The 22,849-nt window shown below is 47.8% G+C and overlaps 1 protein-coding gene across 14 annotated transcripts in view; it reads left to right on the top strand.

Annotated features, from left to right (window-relative positions):
* The window catches only part of NAV2 (neuron navigator 2), an 819,601-nt gene that overhangs the window by 554,411 nt on the left and 242,341 nt on the right, over window positions 1-22,849 (top strand). For 9 of the 14 annotated variants that reach the window (XM_021085309.1, XM_021085308.1, XM_021085307.1 and 6 more), the window contains 3 exons: window positions 5,436-5,508; window positions 16,024-16,264; window positions 21,331-21,399. In XM_021085309.1, the coding sequence (XP_020940968.1) occupies window positions 5,436-5,508; window positions 16,024-16,264; window positions 21,331-21,399 (383 nt within the window). The remainder of the gene's footprint in view (window positions 1-5,435; window positions 5,509-16,023; window positions 16,265-21,330; window positions 21,400-22,849) is intronic. The other 5 variants (XM_021085311.1, XM_021085312.1, XM_021085306.1 and 2 more) reach the window with 1 other exon arrangement.

Below are 22,849 nucleotides of genomic sequence, written 5' to 3'. Positions count from 1 at the left end.
CCCTCCTCCGTCCAGCTCCTTTCTGCTCCCAGGGTCTCCACCCCTTGCTGTGGTCCCCCTTCTCGGCTTTCCACCTCCACCCCAGCTAACAATGCCAACTCCAGAAGCCTCATCCCAGAGCTCTTGGACCCATTTCTATGGCAACAACTACAACTGCTTTCTCACCCAGTGCCCCTCCCCACCCCCTCAGCAACACTGGAATGTCAGACTTTGCACAGATTTTTTTTTTTTCAGCTAATTTTGGAAAGTAGTTTATATTGGCTGCTATGTGTTAATGAACAACTTTGATTGTATTTACATACTTTGCTGGTGAAGAGTCTTTTCCTTCGCTCTGCCTCTCAACTTTAACAGGATCCTCATCTCGCACTCGGTGTCTGGATCCCATGTGGAGCCATGAGCCTCATTAAAGATGGGTTCCAGGACCTCCTTGTGCTGTGACGAGTACCCTTGGGTCCTGCCATCTGCCTGTCCCCACCAGGGATGTGCTGGGAGTTTGCAGCCTCAGTGGTACAGGAGCCTGGATTGTTTACCTCAGTGGAATTTAAAAAATAATAATAATTAAAAAAAATAAAACCTAAAGGTGAATTTGAATCACAAGAGAGCCTGGATCAAAGACGCATTTTCCCCTTCTGATCTCATTCCAAGTGGAGGTTGGAATCCACATCTGACCCTCCGCTGCTTCCCAGCCCTGCGCTCTGCCTGGGGTACAGATGAAAACAGCGTAGGTCTCGGCCGCCTTGTCAGGAGTGATTTTTAACCTTAATGGAACATTATTAAAGAGTGGATTTGAAACTTGAGGAATGTTTTTTGAACTCCTTCTGTGAGCAGGGAATTGATGGTCGAGGGAAAAATATTCAAGGCGTTCGATGGGCTCATGACTCGTCTTTTTTACACAATGACCCATGCTCTTGTTTTTAGGTTTTACATTTTCTGGGAGTGCCATCCGGCCATCTGGATAGTGTCCCCTGTGTCCTCTCCTCTTTAGGAGAAAGCATGTTGGTGCCCTTAGGCCTCTCTCTTCACCTGATGAAGGACAATCTTAATGCTTCCTCTATTTACTTGCCCTGCTGCTCCTGGAAATGGATGGGAGTCGGGAGTGGGGGGTGGGTGTCAAAAGGCTCTGCGGACCCTAAAGCGAAGGATCATATGAATGTGGGAGGAGGACTCTGGACCAGCACAGTCAAAAGAGTCAGGCACAATGCCTGGCACAGAGCAGAAATTGCACAATTATGTTGATTGAATGAGGGATAAAAGAATCACATCACTCAGGTTTCTCAGCCTTGGCACTGTGGACATTTGAGACTCAGTAATACTTTGTTGGGAGGGAACCATTCTGTGTGTTGTGGGATGTTTAAGAGCATCCTTGGCCTCTGTCCACTATGTGTCCGTCCCCCTCTGGGTTGTGACAACCCAAAATATGTCCCCTGGGTGCCAAAATTGTTCTTCGTTTCCCAGTCTCCCTCACTCAGTGGAGAACCATGGATCAAAATGAAGAAATGTGTGGCGTTCCCGCTATGGCATAGTGCAGTAATGGTCCAGCCTGTCTCTGTGAAGGCGCCAGTTCAGTCCTCAGCCTGGTGCAGTGGGTTAAGGATCCAGCATTGCTGCAGCTGCAGCATAGGTTCAGGTTTGATCCCTGGCCTGGGTACTTCCATATGCTGTGGGGATAGCTGAAAAAGAAAAAATAAAAGAAAGAAATTCGTTGACAGAATGATAGGATAGTAAAATATAAATGAGAAAACGTATTCTAGCTAATTCATAATTATTCCTCCTCTTAATAGAATTTAACATTAAAAAAAAAAAAAAAAAAAAAAAGCCAGGGAGTTTCCATCATGGCTCAGCGGTAACGAACCCGATCAGTATCCATGAGAATGCAGGTCTGATCCCTGGCCTCGCTTAGTGGGTTAAGGATCTGGGGATCTGGTGTTGAGCTGTGTATGGGTTGCAGACGCAGCTCAGATCTGGCGTGGGTGGCAGCTATAGCTCTGATTTGACCCCTAGCCTGGGAACTTCCATATGCCACGGGTGCGTCCCTAAAAGACAAAAAAAAAAAAAAAAAAAAAAGGCTATGAAATGTGCCAAGGCTAGCCTAACCTTGCAAGAAGAAATTGCCATAGACTTTAAATACATTGTTTCATACATTGAAAGCTCCATAAATGGGACAATGAAATGTACTTCGTACTCCTTGGAAGGAAAGTAAAAATTACAATATTGCGGTAAAGCATTGCTTTTCTGGAATGTGTTGGTGGGTGTCCTTTTTTTGTATTCAGGGTCACACTGCCACACTGTTGCTGAAAAAACTTAACCTGCCCCTGTCAACTCACTTAGATGACACTTCTCAGGATGCACACCATGTGCACTTTTTTTTTTTTTTTTTTTTTTGGCTGAGCCCTCAGATTGCAGAAGTTCCTGGGCCAGGGATTAAACCCAGGCCACAGCAGTGACAATGCTAGATCCTCACCAGCTAAGCCACCAGCGAGCTTCCCAAGTACATGGTTTTTGATTCCGCATTAACAGATTCAGGTGTGGTCAGCTTTTTCTTCTCATTTTCCATGGGGACATGATTACCAAAGCCTCCCTTTGGAGCCATGTGCAAGATATTATATTAAAAGAAGTAGGATAAGATTGTAAGACTAGACGAGTGGTGGAGGAGAAATTTTTATAATTTTATCATGATTTAAATGCTAGTACCCTTGTGGGGTGTTCTCAGGTGTTTGGAGTGGTTTTGGTCTATTAACACTATGTGTAGAAATAAGGACTTATTTTCTCAAAAGCAGGGTTTTGTAATAGAAATAACATTTATAGAGATGATTTTTATGACATTCACACATAGAAGCTGATTGCTCCAAAACACCTTCTATGGGTCCTTTTTTTAATTTTTAAATTTTTTTTATTAATTTCATTTTTTTTTTAGGGCTGCCCCTGTGGCATATGGAGGTTCCCAGGCTAGGGGTTAAATGGGAGCTACAGCTGCCAGCCTACACCATAGCCACAGAAATGCCAGATCCGAGCCACGTCTGTGACCTACACCAAAGCTCATGGCAACCCCAGATCCTTAACCCACTGAGCAAGGCCAGGGATTGAACCCACAACCTCATGGTTCCTAGTCAGATTCATTAACCGCTGCACCATGATGGGAACTCCCAAAACATCTTCTATGGGTCCTTGTAGCCATTCTTTTCCTTCTTTGCCACCCCTCCCCCAACTCTCCCCTGCCTTCCAAGGTGGTAGCTCCTGGTTGTCACAGGTTGCCTTTTCATCCTGTGCTGGAAAGAAGAGAGTTCAAAGCCATCTCGTTTGTCTTCCCTCTTTGTAAGAAAGGATGTTCTGCAGTGGTGGCGGGCATAACCCGTCCCCTCAGCATTTATTTGCATTGCAGGAAATTGCATTCTACCCCTTTTCCTAGAGATGAAAAAATGTTTCCCAGATGAGGACTCTGGAAGGTGAGCTGGAAGCTGGGAAAGAGATGGGAACCTGAGCTAAAAACACCGCAAGGATGGGATGACCTCAAAGTCAGGGTTGAGCAGATTCTTTTAAAATGGATCCAGAGAGTTCCCGTCGTGGCACAGTGGAAACGAATCCTACTGGGAACCATGAGGTTGCAGGTTCGATCCCTGGCCTCGCTCAGTGGGTTAAGGATCTGGCATTGCGGTGAGCTGTAATGTAGGTTGCAGACATGGCTGGGATCCCGAGTTGCTGTGGCTGTGGTGTAGGCTGGCGGCTACAGCTCCAATTAGACCCCTAGCCTGGGAACCTCCATATGCCGTGGATGTGGCCCTAAAAAGACAAAAAAAAAAAAAAAGGATTCCTGGTGGCACAGTGGGTTAAGGATCTGGCATTGTCACTGCTATGGGGCTTAGTTCACTGTCATGGCTTGGGTTCGATTCCTAGCCCAGGAACTTATGCATTCCTCAGGCTTGGGGAAAAAAATGGATGCAGTTTTATTCAGGTGTCCCAGAGCTTCATTGAACATGTTTGGAAGCTGTGAAGATTGGAAGTCGAGCATCAGGGGAGGGTGGACCGAAACTTCAGGAAGACTGCCTGGGAGCTGGACTCTACTCAAAGGAGAGCTCTTAGGAGTTCCTGTCATGGTGCAGCAGAAACAAATCTGATTAGTGTCCATGTGGACGCAGGTTCGATCCCTGGCCTCGCTCAGTGGGTTAAGGATCCGGCATTGCCATGAGCTGTAGTGTAGGTCACACCACAGCTTGGATCCTAAGTTGCTGTGGCTGTGGCGTAGGCTGGCAGCTGTAGCTCCCATTCAACCCCTAGCCTGGGAACCTCCATATGCCGAGGGTGTGGCCCTAAAAAAGCCCCCCCCCAAAAAAAACCCCACAACGGAGACCTCTTAAAATGGAGACACCTCACTCTCTGGCTGTAAAGGAGCCATCGGGATCTGGCTGGGGGAGGGGAGGGAGAAGAGTCATGTGTACACCGTGAAAGGCAGTCATTTATGCGTTTACAACAAACCCCATTGGTCAGATACTGATTTGAGTTCCTCAGCAAGTGTGGAGCCTGGGAAGTCAGGTGGGGACGAGCCAGGGGTGGGGAGGTGAGGAAAGGTGCCACTTTGAAATGCAGATTGTGTGAAACCCAGAGTTCCCTGTGCCCAGTCAAAAGCAATTTCTTTTATTGATGGTCACCGTTGACATGAATCTAGCTCGAACATTTTCCCACAGACCCAAAAAAAATAATTAGCCCTGACAACTGAAGTCACACCAGACCTTTGCGAATGACCTAATTGCTCTTTCCTGAGGGCTGGACATTCGCTTGCCCTTGGCCGTGGCATCAGCCCTGGAAAGACTGGGAAGCCTCCCAGACCCTGGTGGGGGCGCGTCCCTGCTTGCCACAGAAAGCACGAAGGACACAGGGGTTTTGGAGTTGGCAGCTTTCCTCTGCAATGCATGCCATCCTGAGAATCCTGTGAGTAAACGCTACCCAGATTCCTGCTGAAACTCCCATTCACTCTTTTTTACATTTGACTGCCTGCCTCCTCGGGCAGCTAGAAATTTCTCCCAGCTGCTGGTAGGTGGGTGGGTCTCCTAACCCTGTCCCCACCTCCATTTTCCTGGCAGCTGCTTAAGTTTTCAGGATGGCACTGGTGACAGTGATCCACACAAGAGCTCCAATTCCACCCTGGTTATTTTTGGCAGCCGTGAGCAATCCAAGGCCTCCACTTTTGGCACCATGTGGTTGGGATATTGGGTAACCTTTTCCTGTGCAAGTACAGACAACGGAGACTTCTGACCTGCATCCCTCCCTCCCTCCATCCATCCATCCGTCCATCGGCGTTGTCAGGTCACTTTTCCTCTTTGAGAACCTTAAGGAATGCACAATAAACCCTCTCTCTGGTACTGTCCTTTGTTCTAATAAGAGATGGCTCTGGAGAAGGCAGAACATTTATTGAGTATCTATTGTTGTTTTTTCCCCCTTAGATTGAAAACATAGATGCCTGCTTGAATTTCCTGGCAGCTAAGGGAATAAACATCCAGGGGCTGTCTGCGGAAGGTGAGTCTGAGCGCTTGTCGTCAAGCTGCCCTTCGCTCATTGGAAATGCACGCCTGTGACTTACTGATGACATTTATACAGTTAAGCCAACAGGGGCTGGTGGGCTCTTCTCCTTTTCTTCCTTTCTGGTTTTGAGGCAGCTCCATGCTTATCTGCCCTTGAGGATGCCAACTTTCCTACAGCCTAAAGAATTGCTCCGAGAGTGCCCATCCAACTGTGCCAGCCCAGTCTGTGAGGCTCAGAGGGAGCAGGAAGGACGAAGCTGCTTCTCTCCAAGAAGGGCTTCATCAAACGCTGATTTGATTCAGCATGTGGCATGTGGGGGGCGCTGATTTGATTCACACGGCCGGCAATTCAGTTAATTATCAAGCCAGGCCTTATCTGTGGGAGAGAGAACACTCAATCACAGAACGTATTTAAACTATGGTCCAAGTTCCCAGGGAAAAATGCCTAATCCTTATCTCTTACTTTAATTCAAAGACAGCAACACTTTTTCCTAGCTCAAAAAAAAAAAAAAAAAAGCACGTGATTTATTAATGAGATGTTCCATTTTGACATGCTGATTCGTTTTTAATTAACTCCAATTTGGTGGCTAATTAACACATTTGCGTTTGCTGGTAGTTTGCTGTTCAATTAGGTGTTGGTCTGGAGTGGGCTGGTCTGAATTCTCAGGCAGCATCTCGCCCTGGAAACTCAGCCTCTCTCTGGTTTGTAAATACCAGCAGCTGCCAGCTCACGAGCTGTCCTGGGCCCCGGCATCCTCCCAAAGTCATTAGGCTGCACCTGCTTCCAGTTTTCCCAGAACAGGTAGAGCAGTTTGGGCGTCAGAGGATACCGCCTTTCCCTAGCATGGTTGTGTTTTGAAAAGTGGCTCATTAACATGGTGGTGAGGGTGGGGGTGAGGGTGGGGGGCAAGGGGCGGTGAGGAAGGACACAGCCCAGGAAGGACCAGGTAAGTTTGCAAGTGGGATCCCCTGGGGGCCTGTTCCTTGCCTTTGCTCTGCTCCATGGGGAAGGCTTGGCTTTCCTGCCTGTGTGTCTGGACTGCAGTCTCTTCCGTATTGGGGGTGGGTGGCCACCACTGGAGTTTTCTTGGGTGTTGTGTCTCTGAATGGGACTCTTGGGATTCCCCGAGCGGGGCCTCCAAGAGGCTGGGCCTGTCCCAGGTCAGACAGGGTCACACTGCCTCCAGGGGTGCCTGAGGCAGCTGTCGGTGGTCAGCCTTCATCTCCCCTCTGAGAGAAGGGTTCCTGAAGGATTCCCCTGCCCCGGGGTGTGGGCCCTCCAGGGGGGATGAGATCTGGGCTGGATCATGTCTGGCATGTGCATTGCTGGGGCGTGAGGGGTGCGTGGTCTCGTTGCCATGCAGAGCAGGGAGATGCAAATTTCTATCCCAGGGAGCACATTCCTCCTCCACCCCAACCCCACCCCTGTCCCATAGAGACTTCTTGCGCTGGTATAAGTGGCAGGTACACATATTCCTTCTAGTTTTTGGCCGCAATTGGCTCTCAGGCCTGTGTTTGCCAACAGAGCACCTTCAGGGGCTTCTACAGAGTCACACTTACCAGGAAGGGCTCGAGGGGCTGCGGACTCTGTAGGCCAAGTTCATCTCATGTGGCGTGGAGGTGACACTGGCCACCCTGCCATCTATCCAGGCATTGTCCTGCCTTCTGCCTGTCCTGTCCCTCCCCTGCCCCATCTTCTGTATACCTTAAGGCAGAGAGAATCTACTCCGCAAATATTTATTGAATGAATAGGTATCCACTGTGCTTTTAAGGCTTTTTTATCTGCTTCAGGTCCAGCTGTCACAACTGACATTGCAATTTATAACAGGCTGAGTTCACAGATGAGGACGCTTTGGCTTAAGTTAGGAGTGACAGTCCCATGGCCTGTAGTGAGTAGCAGGGCCAGGATTTGAACCCAGGTGCGCGTGATTTCAGAGCTCATGTTCATGGTGTCTTTGGGGACAGCAAATGAACACGATCTAGGCATGCCATGTACAGGTAAAAGAAATCAAAAAATATTTAGAGCCCTTTGTTGACTGGAACCCTGTCTCTAAAGATTCTGGGCAGCCCAGAAAGGCATAATACGCGGAGAGAGACAGTCCTGGTCCCCGGTCAATGCTGGATGTGGCTCTTCTGAGTCTCTGAGCAGGGAAAAGTAGACTAGAACCAGTGCGTCGAGCAATCAGTCCCTGGGGTATCACCATGAAGTGGGTTTTTCAGTAACTGCCTCCATCTGTGCTGTGCTGGCCCCTCCTTCCTGCTGGGTCGAGACTCATTTAATGATGTCTTGGCCAGAACCCATTTCTGTTCGGTCGCAAGCAGTATTAGGACAGTTTTGTTTCGTGTTTTGTTTGTCTTTTGTCTTTTTAGGGCCACATCCGCTGCATATGGAGGTTCCCAGGCTAGGGGTCAAATCGGAGCTATAGCCACCTGCCTACACTACAGCCTCAGCAATGCAGGATCCGAGCCACGTCTTCGACCTACACCACAGTTCACAGCAACGCCGGATCCTTAACCCACTGAGCGAGGCCAGGGATTGAACCTTTATCCTCGTGGATACTAGTCAGGTTCGTTAACCACTGAGCCACGATGGAAACTTCTGTTAGAACTCAGTCTTGCTTGTTTTTAAAGTTTAGCCTCAAACTCAAAGGTCTTTTCCCCCAAACCCTCCAGCCTGGGTGGGTTTGGAAGGTTGAAGGGGGAGGGGTGGGTGAGGACTTCCTTTCCCCTCCCTCGTTCCCGGGCCTGGGCCTCCAGGACTGGGGCAGCTGCAGAGGAAGCAGAGTTCTGCTGGTGGTGAAGTTGCCATCCTCCTCTTGGGTGGCCATCATTGCCCCTATCCCTGGGTGGGAGTCTGTTACCAGGCACTTGAGACCCCTCCTTGTCGCCACACTGAGGTCATCCTGGTAAGACCATGGACCTCAGTCTCGAGAGCCCTGCATTATCCACCACAAAGCCAGCAGAAGTGTGTGGCTGTGTCTTCCCCTTGCAGCAGATGGAACAGGCCACCTGTCACCCGGAAGTGCCCACCCTACAGCCTCTCCCCAGTTCTTTCCTCCAACATTGGTAGCCAACAGGCAGCTCTGCCAAATGTCTGCTTTGCAGATGTCCCAACTGGACACTGGAACGTCAGTATTGCCACTGGGCGTGATTCCCTGGGGGCCTCTACTCCCTTGATTTCAAAGGAGGGCAAAGACCACCCCCCTTGCCCGTTGGTGAGGGGAGGAAGCATCCCGTCTCTGTGGTCATCCCACGCGACCACCGTGACCCACCCTCACTGGCCTTCGCTCATCTAGATCTTCTTATATTGCTTTTGGGCTGGGTGAGTAGAGGGGATGGTGCTGCTGGCCTTTGATGGTGACACCAGTTGTGGCCCAGCACAGCCTTGTGGGAGGGTGACAGGCCCCAACGTGCATCAGTTCCCTGAACTTACAGAGCGAGGGTACTTAGAACCTTGTATCCACAAATGGACCTTAATCACCATTTCAGGGCTTCTGGAAACGCTTCATTAGACATGCTGTTAAGTTATAGGCATGAAAACCATGCATTGAGAACCCACCATGTGTAGTCACTGAGCTCAGTGCTGTGTATCGTTCACATCTTGTTTAATCCCCCCTGCAACATTCTGAGGTCAGTCTTTGTATTACCCCATCACACAGATGAGGACACTAAGGCCCAGGTGAATGTTACGTGTGGCAAAAGGGAAGTCTACCAGGTCAGCAGTGGTCAAGCTCACAGCTGCCGATTCAAGGACCGAGTGCTTTCTGCTGCTTACCACGTTCCACATGTCCAACCACCTGTGTAACTACTGGAAAATCATTATAGCATTTAAAGAAATAATGTGGTCATAATGCTTTTTGTTCTCCTTTTGAAGATGATGGAGTGCCCCGAGGCCCCTCCTCTGATTGGGGAAAAAAAAAAAATCAGCAGTTGGAAAGCCCCACGGGCATGTCTCCACCCTTTCCCAGGGACTACAACTGGGTTTGGAACCAGGCACCTGTCCTTGAGGCATTTCAGCAGCTCAGGCCCTGCCCTGACCTGCCTGTAGGAGAGCCACAGAGAGCCTTTGTTCCAGGGCACAGACAGATGATGCCTGAGGTGCAGGTGAGGCCCGTGGAGATGCTGCTGGTTTGCGGCTTTTCCCTCCCCCTCGGTGGTCCCAGAGGTTGGATCTAACCTTTTTTTTCTTGGACACTTGCCAGAATCCTGTGAGCTTGGGCCTCACGCTGCCCAGGGTGATTTTTCTCCATCCCTTAAACTCCTCCCCAGCACACACTCCACCTGTCACCACCATCTGTAAACCTGTCCCTGTGAGGAAGGATAGCCTTTACCCCTGGAGTTTTGAGGACACCTGGGGTTGGTGCTCCCTGGCCCTGAGCCCGTCCTCCTGCAGTGGGGAAGCAGAGGTCGGGAGTGAGGCCATGTCCTATTTAGTTCAGCACACATTTGCCAGGTATACCCTATATGCCAAGCACAGTGATAGGCACCAGGGTAGGCAGAGAGTCATGCCAGTTGTACAAAACTAGCTTTACTCTCAATTAAAAGAGAGGTGTGCTGGTGGTATGTACAGGATCCAGTGCCCAAAGAAAGATTGGGAGTTCTCTTCGTGGCTCAGCGGTTAATGAACCCACCTAGGATTCATGAGGATGCAGCTTTGATCCCTGGTCTCGCTCAGTGGGTTAAGGATCCTGCGTTGTTGCGGGTGTGATGTAGGCTGGCAGCTACGGCTCCGATTCAACCCCTAGCCTGGGAACTTCATGTGCCATGGGTGCAGCCCTGAAAACCAAAAAAAAAAAAAAAAAAAAAAAAAAAAGACAGCCATCTCTGCCTAGGAGGCTCTGCTGAGATGGTAATGTTTCTTATGGATTTTTCGGGATGACTAGGCATTCACCAAACAGAAAGGAAAGTGAAGGGAAAGGTGGATAGATGTTGGGGCATAGGTAATATGAGGTGTAAAGGACTGGCTTTTTTCCAGCCTTGCAGATTGGAGAAACAGAGGCAGGAAAATGCTTCCAGCTGCCCCTGACAGGGAGTATATGCTTTGGGAGTGAAATGGGTTGCGGACATGATTAGCTCAGACCTGGGTTTGCTGCCCTGCTAGCCAGAGATCTAGATGCTGAGCTGTATCCTCCTTTCATCCTGAGCCAGAAAGTGGGGATCTTTCTGGACCATTAGGGTAAACGCCGGGATCGTTTCCGCTTCCTCCTACCTGTGTCAGTTTGGTGGTGAGTGGGGCCCTTTCTGTCCCTCACCAGCAGGGGGAGCTGTAGGCTTTGCTCCCACGCACCTCATCCACTTTCCCCTGTGGGTAGGGTCCCTAGAAGGTGTGGTGAGCAGTTCACAGAAGGGCTGCCAGAGTAGGGTGGGAAGTTACCTGGAGTGTAGGTCATGAAGACTGCCCAGCTGGAGGAATAATGCTGCAGAATCCACAGTCCCGAGTTCAGCTGGGTGACCTTACGCCATGGCTTAAGGAGATTGAATAGGAATTCTGAGACTGGTCCAAGACAGCCTTCTCTTTGGCCCTCAGTCCCTTCCCTACAAAGCAGCTTTCTTTTTATGAGATTATTTCAGTGCTTTTGTCATAGTAAACGAGGCCTGAGGTGTCCTTTCAAGAAGGTTGAAAGAAAACAACTCTATTTTCCTCCCCTCTTGCCCATCATCCCCTATAGCATGTATGTTGATTAGTATCAGCCCCTGGGAGTAGGGGTCAATCAGAATCCAAGGAGATTCAGAGTCAAGGTGATACTGAATTCTAGTGGAAATTGGGCCACAGCCTGTGTGGTTTGTTCTTCGATTTACGAAGGGGTGGCCATAGGAAAGAAAGGAGTTCTCATGCTGGTTTAGACAGCAGCCTAGCTCAGGGCTCCTTAGACAAGTCGTATCTCTCTAGGTCTACATTTTTCCCCCTTTTCTGCAAATCAGGAGGGTGAGGATGGTTGATCAGAAACAAAATGAGGAGTTCCCATTGTGGCTCAGCAGTAATGAACCCAACTAGTATCCATGAGGATGCAGGTTCAATTCCTGGCCTTGCTTGGTGGGGTAAGGATCCACCATTGCCCTGAGCTGTGGTATAGGTCACAGATGCGGCTCAGATACCACCATGTTGCTGTGGTTGTGATGTAGCCAGCAGCTGCAGCTCCGATTTGACCCCTAGCCTGGGAACTTCCATGTGCTGCAGGTGCAGTGCTTAAAAACAAGAACCAAAACAAAACAACAACAAAATAAAACAAAAGGATGCTCTTTTTCCAAAGCCTCAGGAAATGTCACGAGGGGAACATTTTTGTGGGCTGGTGGATTTTGACTTTAGACAGTCTGTGGAGCTGGCTTACCAGGCCTGGTAGAACACAGACAAATGCCATTTGCAAATAGGAAAAGAACGCAATTCTAGTTATTTTGGATACTGTCTGTTAAAGACCACCCATGGCATAAAACTGGGTGGCTCTTAACCCCAAACAGCATTCACCACCCTGGCGTGCTGTTCTGAAAAGAAAATGATACAGTCCAAATGTCCACCACGGGGTGAACAGAGAAAGGAAATGTGGTCTATCCACATAATGGGGTCACAGCGATAGAAAGACACTAATAATAAATGCTCTCATCTGGATGCACCTTAAAACATTCTGCTCCATGGAAGAAAGTCAGATGCAGAGGACTACACGTTACAGGATTCCATTTATAGGAGATGCTCAGAATAGGCAAATCTACAGAAACTACAGATGAGAGGGTGCCTGGGGGGATAGGTTTGGGAATTGACTTCAGATGAACCCTTTTCAAAGTGACAGAAATAGTCCAAAACTTAGAATTTCCTGAACTTACTAAAGATCATTGTACACTTGATTTTATGGATGTAAATTATACCTCAACAGAGCTGGGGTTTGTTTTGTTTTTTACAGATCACCATTGCGTTTTCTCTCAAAGGAGGTTACTCATGGTCAGTTTTCTTCTTGCCGCCTGTGACGGTGGCCTGAGGGACATGGACATGGACAGGAAGGAGGGGACAGCTTCTTGGGCTCCTTGCAGGTCAGGAGCCCTGTGCTGAGTTCTGAAGAGGCTGCAGCTACAATGACCAGATTTTCTGAACCAAAAAAGGAGTCAGGCAGTGTCCTAGGTGCTTTGCCATTATTTTCTCATTTAATCCTCTTAATTCTCGTGGAGCCCACAGGGAAGGGGCAGCATACATATGCCCATTTTAAAGAGGAAAACTGAGGCTCAGAGTTTGACTCTTGCAAAAACTCTGAAGTCTATAAACAGTGGACTCCAGAGATTCAAGCCCAGATCTTTCTGGCTCTAATGATCAGTGTTTTTTTATTTTTTGTTTTTGTTTTTGTTTTTGTTTGTTTTTTTTTTTTTTTTTTTTGCTTTTCAGGGCTGCCCAGACAGCATATGGAGGTTAGCAGGCTAGGGAGTCCAGTCGGCACTACAGCTGCTGGCCTGTGCCACAGCTCACAGTGACACGGATCCTTAACCACTAAGCAAGGCAAGGGATCGAACCCACAACCTCATGGTTCCTAGTCAGATTTGTTTCTGCTGCACCATGACGGGAACTCCCGATCAGTGATCTTTGTAATGAAAATGCTTCCTCCTAAGAAAAAGTGTATTTATGGGAGCACTGGGTTCATTCACAGATTAAAAAAAAAAAAAAAAAAAAAAAAAAAAAAAGCCTTAAGGAACAATACAACAGCTATGAGCAGTAAATGACTGATTATCCACAGCAGGTAGAGAGTACAACAGAGCCAGCTCTGTTCATCTGCCCTGGCTGGCACTGATAGCTTTGGTTAGGAGGGTGCCTCCTGTTTGCTGGGGGGGGGCAACCCCTGAGCCCCCAAACTGGCTGAACTGTTGGTTTCTCCCCCTTTTGTTTTTCTTGGGTTTTTTTTTTTTTTAAACGTGTAATGAAATGTGTGACACATTCTATAATAAAAGAAAACTTCTAGAAGGAGAATAAAGAATACTTATATGCCTGTGAGCTAGCTTAATAAATAAAACATTACCTAGTGTGCTTTTAAATTCATGACACACGATGGGCGTATAAGTGAACCACGTTATCCTGTGTTGGGAGACAGGGCTTTGAGCTGGAAAAGCCTAGATTCAGATCTCAGCTCCGGCATTTATTACCTTGGAGAGGTCACGAACCTTTCTGAGCCTCTGTTTCCCCTTAAGCAAAACAGAGAAAATAATACTCCTTTCCCAGGTTGTAGGGATGAAAGGAGATCCTGTATATAAAAAGCTTTACTCGATATACACTAATTAGAAATAGCTCTTGTTATTTTAAACTAGATAACCTGACAATATGGTAACAATTATAAAAGGCACTAAAATCTCATGTAGATTTCAACTGTCATGATTATAGCTCTCATCTCACCCCTCTGAGGAGACAGGTTTAAGGGGAAACGGTCTGTTTGCCCAAGTTCCCTAATAGGCCCTTGCCCGCATGCCAGCTCTGTCACCATCCAGCTAAGTGACCACAGTGGTGTCATTTTACCCTCCCTCTTCCCATGAGTAAAAGGCTTATTCCAAAGAAGAAAACTGAGGCTCGGAGAGGTCGAATCGTAAAAGAACTCAACCCATCCAAACTTCACATTCTGTGACTTTGGGGTCCTTGAACATTTAGAAGCAGAAGTGAAACAGGCCACAGGTGTGTTCTCCTTTGGTTTCCTTAGGATGGAGAAGGAAACAGAGCCGAAAAGTTAAAGCTGAGCTACATAAAGAAGCTGGTGGGGGGCTTTCCCACTTTTCTGGAACTTTCCCTCCTCCCTGCATTGCGTAATTACACAATCGCATTGCGTAAATAAGAGTTTTCTCGCCTCTTGACTTCTCCAGGTCAGCCCCGGCTTACACCTGTTGTCCTGTGGTACTTAAGAGCTGCCTCACCCTTTCACTCTCACAGTTGTCTTAATTTGCATGATAAATTATAAGGTCACATAGTAAAACCCATCATTTTTAAGGCATGAACCTGGAGCTGTCTGGGAATCTCATACAGGATTCTAGAGCCGTGGGTGTCCTGCAGTAACCAAGCCTAGAGAAGGACCTGACAACACCTGTGCTTTCACATGTATGCTATGGTTTGAGCGACAAAACAGCCTTGTGCGATGGGGCAAGCTTGGTCACTATTGTCACATAAGGCCCAGAGAGATTCAGTAACTGGTTCAGGGTTGCACAGCTGGTCAGTGGTATAGGCTGGAATTCAGGGCTTTGGGTTTCCAAAAGCTGGGCTCCTGCCAGTTCTGTCCCGCAGTCATGAAGTTGCTAGCTCCTGAAGCAGGGAGTGAAAGTTGGATTCTGGTAGTTTGTTATTGCCAGTGTCTTCAGCCGGGAAACAGGAACTCTCCAACAGGAAGTAAGTCAGCCAGACCTAAACAGCAGGTCGCAGCCCAGGGCACTGGCAAGCTGGCAGGGAAGGGAGCTTGTCTCTGAAAGAACCCAGTTCAGGCCTCTGCCCCTTAATTGGATCTTGGAGGAAACTCAGGTTCCTGTGTCAGCATCCTCTTGCCCAGCCTGGAGCTAACCTGGAGGCGTGCATGCCCCACACAGGTGAGCGAGGCTTCCCTTCCTCCAGCCCCGCTCCCTCTAACCCCCTTGCCAGTTCAGAAAAAGAAATTCAGCCCAAGGGTGGAGGCACAGCACAGGTCCCTTCTTCTCTGCCCCTCTTGCTGGGTGGTCTATTACTTCACCCTCAGGGTCAGTTTAGACCCAGGCCATCAGCAATCTGGTGTTAAAAGATCAACAGCATAAAAGGAGGGATTGCCCAAGGAGCCATATCCTTGCTTCCACAGCCTCTGCTTGTGGATAAATATTTTATTCCTTCTCTGCATCTCTTTATGCGTGCCTGGAGGCAAATGCATTTTCACATCTGAAAAATTCCAGCTGGAATGAAACAATTGTCTTAGCCCCACTCTGCACGAATTTCTTTTAAAGAGAGGAGAATTTTTATGTGAGCTCTTTATGGAAGCAAGCCCCGTGTATGGCCTATCCTCACACCCACCCCAAATTCAAGTTCATTATTCAGCAGGCTAGAGGGACGCAGAGCCATCTAGCTGAGGGCAGGATGACTGGGGAAAGCAGTGTGAGGATTTCGGAGTCAGCCAGCAGCCGCTCGCTCAGCACAGTCCAGGTGGCTTGAAGCACAGAACTTGGCAGAGCCCAGTGGAGACCGGTGAGCTTCCCCTGGTCCCTCTGTCCCTGGATCGCTTGCTCTGCCTCCTGAACAAGCAGAGTCTTGCTCAGGACTCTGTCTTTCTCGTCACTGTGTCCTTACTGAGAATTTCCCCTGGCCCTCTCCAGGCATCCCAGTTGCAACTTGCCTCGTGTATCTCCTCCCACCCCAGTGGGGAGAGTCTACTAATTTCTGCTGATTTTCATTGACTATGATACCAACGACATATTCAGGAAATCTGTCATATCCCAGAGGAATGACATGTCTGCGAGGACTGAAGCAGCCTATTGAATGGGCAAGAAAGGGATCCCCAGAAAGGGTGCCTCCTCTAACCTGGATCTCTTTATTGTCTTGCAGAAATCAGGAATGGAAACCTCAAGGCCATTCTAGGCCTCTTCTTCAGCCTCTCCCGGTACAAACAGCAGCAGCAGCAGCCCCAGCCCCAGAAGCCTCACCTTCCCTCGCCGCTGCCGCCCGCCGTGTCCCAGGTGGCCGGGGCTCCCTCCCAGTGCCAGGCTGGCACTCCTCAAGCCCTGTGCCAGCCTCACCAGCCAGCACCGCATCAGCAGTCAAAAGCACAAGCGGAGATGCAGTCCAGGTGGGCGCTCCTTGCCAACTGACCATTTTACCTTTTTTAGGGCTCTCCCGCCACACTGACCACATTCTGCCTGTACTGGGCGTGTTTTTCATTTGCGCATCTTCGGTGCTGAGAACTACAAGCGGTTAGTGGGGAATTAGCCTGACCTTGAAATGGATGTGCCTGGCGGAGATGTGGACTTTTATAGATCAGAATCGCCAGCAGCTAAAACTAATTAGCTGCTCCTGCCTCAACTCTGGCCTCTTACACACACGCTCACAGGCAATAAAACAGCCTCTAAAATAGACTTCAAACTTCTTTTGCGTGTCTGCCTACAGGCTGGGAGTTCAGTGTTAGAGGCTCAAGTAAATTTCACTTAGTGGAGACAAAAGTTCTCCTCCAGCAGATGCCTCTGCTTTGCCAGAAGAGAACTTCTAAGATCACAGAAGGGAGTTCCACTGAGTATTTGATTGACTTTTGCATGGCCAACATTTTCCATCTTACTCAAAAAAAAAAACACACCAAAGTTAGGAGTCTGTGGCTCAGTGGTTAAGAACCTGACCAGTATTCACAAGGACACAGGTTCGATCCCTGGCCTTGCTCAGTGGGTTAAGGATCTGGTGTTGCCATGAGCTGTGGTGTAGGTCCCAGACACGGCTTGGATCCCACATCCCACATTGTTGTGGCTGTGGTGTCGGCCAGCAGCTATAGCTCCGATTCACCCCCTAGCCTGAGAACCTCCCTATGCTGCAGGTGTGGCCGTAAAAAGACAAAAGAATGACAGCAACAAAAAGGTCGCAGAAGAAAGGTGGCAAGTGGTTTTCAGCAGGAAAAGAGGCAGCCCCCTCCTCTGAGAGGGCCAGCATCCCCAGATGGGAGCAGTTACCATGACATGGGAATGGGCTTTGTTGATGCTAGAGACTGGGTAGCCGTATCAGCTGTGGTCCTCTGCTTTGGGAAGTAGGGCCTAGATTTTGTTGCTCTTTCCAGAGGGACTGATGCTTGCCAGCATTGCCATAGGATGATATGCCGGCAGGACGCCAGGACAGTCACCATCTACTCTGCTACGATGTGAATAGTTGCATTCCTGAGCAGCTCACAAAAGATCATCTCATGAAACATTTTTCATAAGACAGGGAAAAAAAGCGGATTAGGAACCAAAAAGTTCTTGATTCATGGTAAAGTTTTGGAGAAAAGTCCACAATAACCATTAGTTTCTTTTTAGCCAAAAACCGTTAGCTGTCAAATCTAAATGCCACTGATCAAATTGATTGCTTGATTTCATTTAATGATTGCTAAAGAGGAATGATCTTTTTCTTCCAGTCCCCCAAAGCACCAGCATTAATAATCACAGCTTTTCTCACACACCTTCATACGCTTAGTAGTTCATTGTACTTGGGCAACGCACACAGTGGTTCAAATAAAGCAGTCGCCTTATAGATGGTCATAGCTGTTTTCCCCCAGGAGAAGTGCTGTTTTCCACTTGTGATGGTGTTAAAACCAGCAGTGAGAAAAGTAATGTAAATCAGAGCCCTTAATTAATTATCTAATTATATCCAAGTCACATGGAAATATAGGGGCTAGTAGGGATACAATGAGGAATAGACTGCCAGGTCACCAGCCTCTCATCTTTGCCCTGAAGATGGGGTGCCACCTGGATGGGAGCCATTCTCTGGTCAGAGGTCCTCTGTGAGGATTGGAGGTCCCCAGTGGACTGGGGTGATTGATCTGGCATCATTTCCCACACGGCGTTCTACAGAGTGCTTATTCCCCGGATGGCAACTTGCAGGGGAAGGGTTCTGTGGGGGGGACATTGGGAAATAAGTTGTTATACCTGTTGCTGCAGGGTCTCCTCAGATCCTTGAATCTGCCAGTATGCATTCATCTTTCCATTTAGCGTTTAGAGGCCTTCTGTGTGCCAGACACTGTTCTAGGCACTTGGGGCAGGGGTAGGGCGAATGAGATAGCCAAGGTGCCCACTCCCTACATTTTACTGGAGGAGGCAGGCAAATAAAAGGGGAAGAGAAATGGCAAAGAGTGGTAGTATAGTACAGTGATGGGATTCCCAGGGATTGGATTGATAATTGAGGTTGGGTTGATATTGATAATTGAGATTGGGTTGAAAGGAAGGTTTCTCTGAGCACAGGACACCAAAGTGGAAATGTGAATGACAGGGAACTAGCCATGAGAGTGTGGAACAGATCAGACAGAGGGAGTAGCAGGTGCAAAGGCCCTGTGGTAGGAGTAAGATTAGCAGGTTGGACGAGTAGAAAGAAGGCAACTGTGGCTAGAGTTCAGTGGGTGCAGGGAGGCCGGAAGTGAAAAGCAGCTTCTAAGCAAAGAGGGTTGCTAGCCTCTAAGCATGGAAGAGAGCGTGGCTGGTGCCCTGGAGTTGTGTAGGCCCATGGCCCTGAAGCCAGGTCACAGTGATGGCTATACTGGCTGAAGAGTTCCTATTGCATCTTGAAGGTTGAAAGCCATTGGAAAATCTGGAGCAGGAGAGAGAGAGTCATTTTTTTAAATTAAAACCACATCTGCCCTTCTTAGAGAATAAGACTGGAGGAGCAAGAATAAAGGAGGGACCCAGCTCGGAAGCTTCTGTGGTCCTGTAGGTGACAGTGGCTTGCATCAAGGTGGTGGAACACATACGGAGATGGACCGGTTCAGGGTATGTTGGAGGATGAGCCAAAAGGACTCTGGAGTGAGGGAGAAAGGAATCTAAATATAGCCTAGATTTCTGGCCTGAGCAGTTAGGGAAATGGTGGCATTTCTTGAGATAAGGAAGCTGGAAGGACACATGTGCACTGAGAATCATCAGAAGAGAGCATAGGAGGCATCCTCAAACTGAGCCACAGCTTGAGATGTTCTTAGTTTATAGAGCATCTCATGACACAGGGTTCCAAGGAACGTGTGTCGAGAAACACTAGGTTTGTGTCACTTAACCATGCTAGCCTGAAGCCTCTATTTCCATTGTAAGCATTTGTCTTCTCAAAAGAACCAGATGTTCTAGTCAGGACACCCATCTCCCGGTAAGAAAGAGCATCCTACTCTTAATAAAGGCTTGACATAGATGAGCCAACCTCACTTAAGCCAGGTTTTTATATCCATTTATTCCAGAGTGGTACCTGCCATCTCGGCTCCCTGACCCTGCAGTGTGGTGACACAAACTGGGCTTTGGAGTTGCTGTATGTCCTCATTCATCCTTTCTTTGGCCCAGATTGGGTTACGTCTGCAGATGATTGGTTTGATGCATTACATATTGATACTTTCTAATTTTACTTCCAGAGGGTAATCTTGTTCTTTTTTTCCCTCTTTTCTTTTTTCTTTTTTTTTTTTTTGGCTGCCCCACGGCATATGGAATTCCTGGACCAGGGATCAGATCTGAGCCACAGTTGCAACCTGTACCACAGCTGCATCAGCACTGGATCCTTTAATCTGTTGTTCCGGGCCTGGGATTGAACCTGTGTCCTGGCATTGCAGAGATGCCCCTCATCCTGTGGCACCGCAGGGGAAGCTCCTGATCATCTTGTTCTCAAGGTCTAGAGATGTGATAGCCCATGCTCATGTTCTGGCTACAAGTTTAAGAACAGTAAAGTTACATCTCTAGCTTAGTTCCATTGTGTGTCTTTTTTTCCTTCTTTCTTTTGCTTTTTAGGGCCACACATGTGGCATATGGAGGTTCCCAGGCTAGGGGTTGAATCTGAGTTACAGCTGTCAGTCTACACCACAGCCACAGCAACTCAGGATCCAGGCCACATCTGTGACCTACACCAAAGCTCATGGTAATGCCGGATCCTTAACCTACTGAGCGAGGCCAGGGATTGAACTCGAGTCCTCATGAATACTGGTCGGATTTGTTTCCACTGTGCTATGAAGGGAACTCCAGTTCCACTGTACTTCTATCCCTAAGATTCTGACTTTGATAACCAGAGTCCCAAGGATAATGGTTTGGATCCTTGATCACTAATGTCAAATGTTGGTGAAACCCCCCAAATGCCAGGTTTGTGTTAACCCTTCATTAGAACTCTGCCAGAGGCAGACATGCCTAAATACCATACCTCTCAGGATAGCAAATGATGACACTTGACAACTTTTCCATAATGTTTTTAAATGAAAGAGCCGTGGAAGCTGAGCAAGGAGATTTGAGATACTGGTGTGAGGGAATCAGAGCACCTCCTCTGTGCTGGCTGAATAGACTCCTTTTTACCCCTTGAGCTCTTCTCATTAATTTATGTGATCGCTGAGAAGTCGATCCGCATTTCATCTCATGAAATGCCTCTCCGGGTGTGTCTACCTTAACATATTATCAATATTTAGCTCTTTAGGAAAAATCCAGAAAATTGCTTTTTTTAAAAAAAAATTCAGCCTCTTCCGTCTCTTCCTTCACTTCCTAAGTCTAGGGACACTAACATTGCATTTCTCACTTCATATCCTTTTATGATATGGGATATACGGACGCAAGAAAGAGAAATATTTCCATCTTTCATCAGGCAGTCGATAAGTTGAAATAAGCTTCACTTTTCACTAAGTCCAACCATGAGTCTTCACAATCATAAAGCTATGGTTTAAAGCCCAGGATTTAGCAAGTTCAGAAGACTTTGAATGATCCTCTCTTAGACCATTGAGACCAAAGGTTCCCAAGAGCAGCCAAACTTGAAAACATCTCCACCCTTGCCGTGGGTCAACTTTATGGGATATTCAGGACATTATTGACAAAGCATGTGAACTAGAAACTTCTAAGTGCTTTAGAAAGGTACAAAGTTTACTTGTCAGAGACCCCTGGCTTCAGCATCTTACTGTGAAAGATGGCCTTACAATGACTGAGAGCAGAAAAGATATTTGGAGTTTAACAAAAGAAAGAGAAAGAGAACCCCGAAGTTCTCCAGTAATCTTGATAGCAACTTCTTCATGTTGGGCATTGATCAGATCAGATCTAGCAAGAAGGCTGCGTGTTGTGGGGGAAGTGGGCAGAGGGAGCCCCAGGAGCACCTCCATTGGTCTAGGACTCCGGTTACTTATATGTGTGTCTAACGCGTCTTCTCTCCCCTCACTCATCTCTTCCACTTTTTTTCTTTCCTGTCATGCAGTGCAAACTCCAAGGACTCATCACAAAGCAAAATCATCCGCTTCACTCTGGGTCAGAAAAAGATCTCTAGGTTAGACTTTCCCCGCCTCTTGCAAAGCATGGTTTCAACCCAACCCCTTTGTTCTGGCTTCGTTTCCTTTTGGTCCCTCTCCCCTTGCCATGTTTGCAGTTCAGGAAAACCAAACATGCTTTGGCTGATGACCCAGTGTTGAAGAGTTGAGAGTGGCTGTGGGGTTGCTGAAGGGGGGTAGGTATGTGTATGTGTGTGATTGAACCTAAGTGAGCTGGAGTTGTATATACTGTTTCTGCATTTCTCTAATTTTTGTCTTCGATTGCTTGGACATCAAAGTCCATTCCGATTTAAAGAGAGGTGAGTTTCCAGGTGGTTTTCTGCAGAGGTTTTCTGATGAGTTGGGCTCCCTGCTCTGTCCCGGCCCTGACCCCACCTCACCTGCATCTCATTTGTGTGTTGTGCTTTTTGTTATTGTGGCTGTTAGTAAAATTACTAATGTGGGATTGGTTTCTTTCTTGAGTATTTAAAGACCTGAGGCATGAACCCAATTGTTCAAAGGAGACAAAGCATAAGCCTATGTCTCATTTTTATTTCTGGATGGTCTTACCATGGATGCCTGTACCATGGACAGATAGTACCCTGAAAATAAAAATGGGACATGCTCATTACTAATTTTCTTGATTCAGTGTTTGGATCTGCTGCATCCTGTGGGGACCTGTTCAGGGGGATGGTAAATGCCGGTTACATCCTTGTATCTACTGTTATTTTAAAGGTGTCAACAGCTAACATTTATTGAATGCCTGTACCAATTTGAATGCATTACCTTATTTAATATTCCCATCACTCTTCTTATGGTAGGTCATTTATTATCCCCATTTTACAAATGAGGAAACTAAAATTTAGGAAGTTTGGTAAGTTACCAAAGTCACATGGAAAGTGGAAAAACTGAGATGTGAGCCCAGGTGATCTAACTCCAGAACTCTCACTTTAACCCCTTGGTTACGTCTCTCCTCTCCTCCCCCTCCTCGAATTCTGGCATTTATGTGGTTATTGAGGCTGCTGTTTAAATCTTAGGTTTCAACTCCTACTCCCAGCCTTTTGCCTCATGTTGCATCCTGACAAATAGAATCTCCTCTTCATTCTGGCTCGCATTTCTTTCTCACTGAATTCTCACTTAGAGCTAAAGGGATGCCCAGGCTGCATTTCTCTCTGTATTCACGTAACACATACAGAACATCCACATGGCTTAGGCTCCGGGTGGCTGCCTTTCCTTATCAGAGTTAACTTTTCTAAAAAGTTTACACATAGGGAGGCACAATGCAATGCAGGCTCTGCCTGACTGGGAGGAGAAGCCACAGGGCAGCTGCTTCTCTGCAGAACAAATCAGCATGTCACCCACATTTGGTGCTGGGGACCTATGTTCATCACCGCATCTCGTAGCCATGTGTCTTAGCTCAGGCTGCTGTGACACCCTCCTATACACTGGGTGACGGGACAGAAATTTCTT

Source organism: Sus scrofa, chromosome 2, assembly GCF_000003025.6.
Source record: "Sus scrofa isolate TJ Tabasco breed Duroc chromosome 2, Sscrofa11.1, whole genome shotgun sequence".
NCBI lineage: Eukaryota > Metazoa > Chordata > Mammalia > Artiodactyla > Suidae > Sus > Sus scrofa.
This window is presented reverse-complemented; position numbering and strand designations above follow the sequence as displayed.